This window comes from Bubalus bubalis, chromosome 16 (assembly GCF_019923935.1).
Source record: "Bubalus bubalis isolate 160015118507 breed Murrah chromosome 16, NDDB_SH_1, whole genome shotgun sequence".
Lineage (NCBI taxonomy): Eukaryota > Metazoa > Chordata > Mammalia > Artiodactyla > Bovidae > Bubalus > Bubalus bubalis.
The window spans coordinates 69,516,305-69,523,795 of NC_059172.1; the positions used below are offsets into that span (position 1 = coordinate 69,516,305).

The 7,491-nt window shown below is 47.1% G+C and overlaps 1 protein-coding gene and 1 long non-coding RNA gene across 2 annotated transcripts; both read left to right on the top strand.

Annotated features, from left to right (window-relative positions):
- Positions 1 to 540: 540 nt before the first annotated feature.
- Positions 541 to 3,229, top strand: FUT4 (fucosyltransferase 4). The gene has a single exon (XM_025266962.2). The coding sequence runs from the start codon at positions 1,177 to 1,179 to the stop codon at positions 2,371 to 2,373; it is 1,197 nt and encodes a 398-aa protein (XP_025122747.1). The 5' UTR covers positions 541 to 1,176; the 3' UTR covers positions 2,374 to 3,229.
- A 1,169-nt stretch (positions 3,230 to 4,398) lies between these two features.
- On the top strand, positions 4,399 to 5,450 carry LOC123329829. The gene is made up of 2 exons (XR_006545421.1): positions 4,399 to 4,844; positions 4,921 to 5,450. It is a non-coding gene; the product is annotated as an uncharacterized LOC123329829 (long non-coding RNA).
- The last annotated feature ends 2,041 nt before the right edge of the window (positions 5,451 to 7,491 follow it).

Consider the following 7,491-nt stretch of genomic DNA (forward strand, 5'->3'; position numbering starts at 1 on the left):
TCCTAAACTTGGATGCTATGATATTTATCTTAGTCAGGATTTTATAGTCCTGTGTTTTGAATGATCTTCCTATTCCTAAGTGCAGATAAGCCGTTTCTTAAGTGCTTAGAAGAAAAAAAAAAAAAAAAAATGGTGGCGTTCATTCATCCATCTCATTGAATAGGCAGGGATTTCCCTGAGGACAATGGCCTCCAGGGCCACATTTTTAGGTTTGGTTTATGAGTTCTAGCCCTGGTACAAAGAGAGCTTTGAGCCAGCAGGCAGAAGCGTTCATTCAGTGGCGGAGGGAAGAAACAGAACAATTCCATTGTTCAGAAACAATTCTCTCTCCACTGCTGGAGCATTGGCAAAGCGAAGGTTTTCTGACAGCAGGCTTTCCTGGAAAACTTGGTTTCACAAAATGCACCACCTCTGTGGCCGCGCCGAGGAGGCCGAGTGTAGGACCTGCGGGGGTCGGCGGCAGGTCACGAGGTCAAGGCTGCGCCTCCCTCCGCTCAGCATCTCGGCCTCGCGGGCTCCCTCCCTCCCGCAGGCGTAATCGGCCCTGGACGGCACAAGAGGAAGGAAGCGGTTCCCCGGTCCCACCCCCGGGCCGCCTTTCTCCGGTGCCCGCCTCCTCTCGCGCCGCCACCGCGGCTTCGGGAGGGTCTCACGCCGCCTGCCCGCGCCAGGGGGTGAGCCCGGCCCTCACCCTGGAAGGCAAGCGTCTGGGCCGCCGCGATTGAGGGCTGGGGCGTAGCTGGGAGGGAATATTTCGGGCTGAGGCGTGGGGTGTGCGGAGAGAGGCATCCGGAGCCGCGGGGTGGGGCGCGGAGGGGAAATCCAGGAACCCTGGAGGGGCGCAGGAGCGGACGGAGGTGCCGCAGGAGGCGCCTGGGGCCTGGCCGGGCCGGTCGGGCGGGCGACGCGGTGGAGGGGAGGGACCAAGCTGCGCCAGGTTGGGCCGTCGGGTCCGCCCTCCTCACCCTGGAACCTCGCCGGGAGAGGAGCGGCGGGGAGGAGAGCAGGACCCGCGCGTCCTCAGATCCTGGGACCGCCCTCTCGCGCTCCAGGGCGGAGGGCAAGCGCCTAAGAAGGCTGGAGCCGCTGCAGCAGCATGAGAGCGGGCGCCGGCGCTCCACGCTCGCGGCCGCGCGGCGGGCGGCAGCGGCGGCGGCGGCTCTGCCCGCGCTCGCCATGCGTGCGCGCTGGGGCCGGCGGGGCGCCCGGCGCGGAGGTCCGGGGCTGCCCGGCACCCACTTGGCCCTGCTGGCCGCCAGCCTGCTGTCCACCGCCGTGGCCATCTACGTTTGCTGGAAGCAGCTGCCGCCTCTGCCCTGGGCCTCCCCCAGCCCGCCGCGGCCGGTGAACGTGCTGCTGTGGTGGGAGCCCTTCAGGGGCCGACACAACCCCCGCAGGCCGCCCCCCGACTGCCAGCGGCGCTTCAACATCAGCGGCTGCGTCTTGCACACGGATCGCGCGGCCTACGAGGAGGCCCAGGCGGTGCTCTTCCACCACCGAGACCTGGTGAAAGGACCCCCAGACTGGCCCCCGCCCTGGAGCGTCCAGATGCCCCCGGAGGAGGAGCGGAAAGGGCTGGTGATGGACGACGAGGGGCAAGAGGCTGAGGCCGAAACCTCGGCCGCCTTGGGCTCCCGGCCCCCGGGCCAGCGCTGGGTGTGGATGAACTTCGAGTCGCCCTCCCACTCCCCAGGGTTGCAGGGTCTGGCAGGTAACATCTTCAACTGGACGCTCTCCTACAGGGCCGACTCGGACATCTTCGTGCCTTACGGCTACCTCTACCCCAGGACCCATCCCAGCGAGCAGCCGCCGGGGCTGGTCCCACCGCTGGCCCGGAAGCAGGGGCTGGTGGCCTGGGTGGTGAGCAATTGGGACGAGCGCCAGGCGCGTGTGCGCTACTACCGCCAGCTGAGTCAGTACGTGACCGTGGACGTGTTCGGCAAGGGCGGGCCCGGGCAGCCGCTGCCCGACGCGGAGCTCGTGCACACGGTGGCCCGCTACAAGTTCTACCTGGCCTTCGAGAACTCGCAGCACCTGGATTATATCACCGAGAAGCTGTGGCGCAACGCCTTCCTGGCCGGGGCCGTGCCGATCGTGCTGGGCCCCAACCGTACCAATTACGAGCGCTTCGTGCCCTCTAATGCCTTCATCCACGTGGACGACTTCCCTTCTGCCTCCTCCCTGGCCGCCCACCTGCAGTTCCTGGACCGCAACCCGACTGTCTATCGCGGCTACTTCAGGTGGCGCCGGAGCCATGCCGTGCATGTCACCTCCTTCTGGGACGAGCCCTGGTGCCTGGCCTGCCAGGCTGTGCAGAAGGCTGGGAACCAACGCAAGAGCGTCCCCAACTTGGCTGGCTGGTTTCAACAGTGATGTCATTGTCCCCCTGGGTGTGACCCTGGAGGCCATGTCTGGAGGCTCTTCGGTGCCTCTCCTTGACGGCTGAGTCGTGGGACTGCATTTCCTAAATACCCATTTTTAATCTATGGGAACAAGTTGATTTACCAATTAATGTCATTCAACACAAAGACTGGGTGGGAAGGATCCTGGGTGCTCATGGTTTTTGCATAACTCGCGGTTGTCCGAGGGCATCCGAGCTCAGGGATGAAGAAGGGGACGTTTCCTCCTCCTTTTAGGGTGAGGAAACAGCTTACCTACAAGAAAATGGTCTGTGGCTCTGAATTTCCTCATCAGCCACAGGCTGTATTTGTGACCTGTGCTGAGTCCAAATTTCACAGACTCCTCCACTCACATGTCCCTGGGCCAAATGCTGCAAAACCCTGGTTTTAGAAAGAGCCTTGTTGCAGAATAGTGAAGGGACTGTGGCCACCAGGGTCTTATTCTTTGTACCTGGATTCCTCAAAGCCTCATCGCCTAAGAAAGGTGAGGAGGGCGGTCCAAGACTCCATTGACTTCAGTAACAACTACTGTTGTTTGTTCCCCTGCTTTATGAATGGAAACAAGATGCTGGATTGTCCTTGGAGAAGAGGGAGAGTGAATATTTGGTGTACCTCGCTTTATACAAATGTATTCCTGAAAGGCCGCTTTTTAATCAAATCCACTGTTATAAGAGAGCTCAGTGTTTAATGGAACCCTGTGGAGAATCCCTTTACAATGTGAATAATCATCTCCTGATTTCTTCTGTATCCGTTTTTCTATAACCTGGATTTTTAAAAAAGCATACTTATAGATGTGAAAATAAAGCAGAAGCAACCTTCTTCTCCCTTCATCCCAGAAATCCTGCCTGTGTTTACACAGAAAAGGAAGCCATACTGTCATTTTCCACAGAATTATTTATTTTTGTGTCTTTACAGAGGCTGAAATTTAAACCCGGAAAGTCAGTCCTCCAGGGGTGCTGGCATTACCCCTCTGCAGAACAGAGAGTGAGATTGCACTGTATTATGGAATCATGCAAAAGGAAAAAAGTCTGGTGGCTGTTAACGACAGTTTTTGACTCTTGTCAGTTTGAAGTTAAAGGTTTGGTTGCTAGGGAATAGAACTAAATCTGTGCCTGCAGTAAAACTTTATCTTTTGTTACAAAAATCTGCAATTCTGCCTGGGGCCACCAGATTTCTGGTCTGCCCAGTAGTACGTTCATGGACGTGCTTAGTTGCTCAGTCATGTCTGACTCTTTGTGACCCTATGGACTGTAGCCTGCCAGGCTTTTCTGTCCATGGGATTCTCCAGGCAAGAATACTGGAGTGGGTTGCTATTCCCTTCTCCAGGGGATCTTTCTGACCCAGGGATCAAACCCAGGTCTCCTGCATTGCAGGCAGATTCTTTACCATCTAGATACAAACATTTCTGCGGTCCTTGAGACTGTGCTGTGGGACCAACTTTGAAAATATATCCATTGACTAAAAACTGTCGAATTAACAGCATGTTAGGTGTCACCATGTACCTGCATTGTGTGAGACCCTGAGCGTGAGAAAGACAAAAATTTGTAAGACAAGGTCCCTATCATTAAGGCTGTTGAAATCTACTTTTGTCAAAAAGCAATTGGCAGAACTTATTTGTTAAAGTAACATTCTTTTTTTTTTAATTAACATTGTTGATTTACAATGTTGTGTTAGTTTCAGGTATACACCCAAGTGATTGAGTTGTGTGTGTGTGTGTATATATATATATATATAATAATACATATATTATCTATGCCTGCTAAGTAGCTTCAGTCGTGTCCAGCTGTTTGTAACCCTATAGACTGTAGTCCTACAGTCTTCTCTGTTCATGGGTTTCTCCAGACAAGAATACCGGAGTGGGTAAACATTCTTTCTGACCCACAGATTGAACCCGAGTCTTTTATGTCTCCTGCATTGACAGGCCAGTTCTTTACCACTAATGCCACCTGGGAAGCCCTACATTCTCTATAACATATATTATAGGTATATATATTCTTTTTCAGATTCTTCTCCATTATAGCTTATTACAAGATATTGAATATAGTTCTCTGTGATATACAGTAGGTCCTTGTTATCTGTTTTACATATAGTAGTGTGTATCTGTTAATCCCAAACTCCTAATTTGAAGAGGAAGAATAAACTAGTGACATTAATAATAAATTAATAATTATTAATTAGTGTATTAAATTAATAATAATAAAGTGACATTAATAGTACCATAAATCAATTATTAGAAAGCCAGTTGATCTAAAGCCTAAGATAATGGGTTTTTTCCTCCTTGATTTATTATAATAAGCACCCTCAGTGACTAATTATTATGGATGAGGTCCAACATTAATTAGGTTTATACAGAATTCTGCTGTAAACAGTAATTTTGCATTTGATTAGTACAATGAGCTGATTCATGAAGTAACTTGTCTGTGAAAGTTACTCACTAAAATCTAGGTGCTTCAGTTCTTCCTTTTCCTTAAAAAGAGAAATTGAAATCCCTGGATAAAATGAAAAACTCACTAAAATCTAGGTGCTTCAGTTCTTCCTTTTCCTTAAAAAGAGAAACTGAAATCCCTGGATAAAATTTCCTCATTAAAATATTATAGCATGGACAGAATTACAGTATCAAAGTAGAGTCATTCAATAAAGAAGGAAAAATTCTACTCTTTAAATAACTATTTATGACTTATTGGCCAATGATCTTGGGGTTATTGGAAATCTACATGGGACAGTTGGGGAATAGTTTGGGTTTTGAAGGTACTCTGGCTTAGATTTGAATTCCAGCCATGCGACCTCAGGCAAATTGGTAATAACCCTGGGCCTCAGTTTTCTCATCTGTAAAATGGAGCAGGAATTGGCTTCACAGCAGCTTATGAGCTGTTCTGAGAATAAATAAAAAGGTGTCTAACACATAGTGGTGACTCAATTGGTGACAGAAAAATAGGGTTTTTTCCCCTTCTTGGAGTGATTTCAGGTTGCCTCCATATCCGCTTATATGGATTATAAAATTAAATCTCAAGATATGTTACAGAATATATCTGAAATAAAAAGCAAATGACCTCATATCATGTATTTCAAATGAATCCCTAAAGCTAGCCATACTTGCTATTCAAGATGCATCATTGCTATTTAGATTGAGCTTGAATTTGCAGGGTAGGAAGAAGCACCTATGCTTTCTTTGAAAAAAATTTTGTTTTAAATTTGTTTTGTTATATTAAGTTTTTGTTGAGTTATATTAAGTATTATTTTACTAATACTCTCTTTAGTATTAAGTCTGTTTAAAACTAACCATGTATTTTTTTATTGCTAAGCATGAGGAAGGTATAATTGCAGTTTTATTCATGGGAAAATCCTAGGTAAAGAAAAAAACAATGTATTTTAAGGCTAATCTCATCAAATAGCAAGAGAAATGGGCAATGGTTCATTTTATGTAATTTCATTTTTCAAGTCATTCTAAGTTGAGCAGTTTACAATCTCATATATGTTAGCACAAAAATACATAGAAATACATCACATATTCCAAAATGGCTTTCTTAAACTTTTCTTTCCAATTTATTACAAATTTAATTTACTAGTTTTAGTGCTTGATGACTTTAATTACCAGTGCACCTGGAATGATATTGACAACAGGAAGACAGTCTGACTCACCTTCAGTATTCACAGGTCTTTTCCAGTTTCCAAACCCTTCCTTAGCAGTAATTTAGAAGAGACAGGGTAGCTTCATGGAAAGAGCTCACAATCTGGAGTCCAAACCTAGGTATGTGGTTCTGCCACTGCCTCTGTGACCCTGATTAGGCAAGTTACTTAAATTAACTTCCTCCTTTATAGTGAGTGAATGCCCCTTGCAAAACAAGGATTAAATGTGTTGACGTTTGCCAAGGTGCTTTGTACATGGTAAAATGCTGTACAGTTTCAGCGTACTCTAAATTTTCAAAGCGCTAAAGCAGGTGTCAGCACACATTTTTTCTGTAAAGAACCAGAGAGTAAATATTTCAGGTTTTACTGACCATACAATCTCTATTGCCTCTACTAATCTCTGCTGTTGGTGGTGCAAAGGCAGCGACTGCCTATCTGTAAACAAAGGCGTTGCCATAGTTTGTTAACTCTGCTCTAGACTTTCAGAGCTAGAGGAATTTGAGAAGCTTCCTGATGGAGTTTTCTTAGAAGGGATTTAAGAATTGTCATCTGAGAATCTTGGAGCTAGTTATTCCTAGATTACTAGGCCAGATTTGCAACATTTCCCAATTGTCCTATTGGGGGCAAATTATTTAAGCTTTCTGTGTTTTGATAGTCTCATCTCTAATTGAAGGTAATTATATATAATTTATGAAGGCGTTGGGAGAATTAGACACTTAAAGTACTCAGGACAGTGTGAGAAACACAGGAAGCACCTGAGAAATGTTAGCTGTGATGATCACCTGTCCATTTTACAGAGAAGGGAGTGGAAGTCCAGATGTAGTTAAGGACTTGTCTAAGATTACAGTAATAGTTGGGGCTTCCCTGGTGGCTCACATGGTAAAGAATCTGCCTGCAATGCAGGAGACCCGAGTTCGATCTCTGGGTGGAGAAGATCCCGTGGAGAAGGGCATAGCAACCCACTCCAGTATTCTTGCCTAGGGAATTCCATGGACAGAGGAGCCTGGCAGGCTAAAGTCCATGGTGTCACAAACAGTTGGACACTACTGGAGCTACTAACACTTCCAGTTTTACTTCACAGTAATAGTGGCAGAACCAGACATGCTTGTGCAAGTCACAACCCCTTTGAGCCTTTGTCACTTGAACTGAAAAATGAGGGGGTTGGACAACATCATCTCTTACAACCTTCTAGTTCCATTGCCCTTACTCTACTAACTGACACCCTAGGGCTTAAAGAACTAATTTACCTCCCTAAGTGCCTTCCAGTCTGGAAATTATTTTCTATGCAGCATCAGTAAATTGTCAAAAAAAAAAAAAAAAATGCAGGCACCAGAGAGGGAGACTCTGATGTGGCATTAATATAAAATAAATATATTTATATAGAATATGTAATTCTAAATATTATACATTATATATGTGAACATATTGTTGTTCAGTTGCTAAGTCATGTCTGACTCTTTGCAAC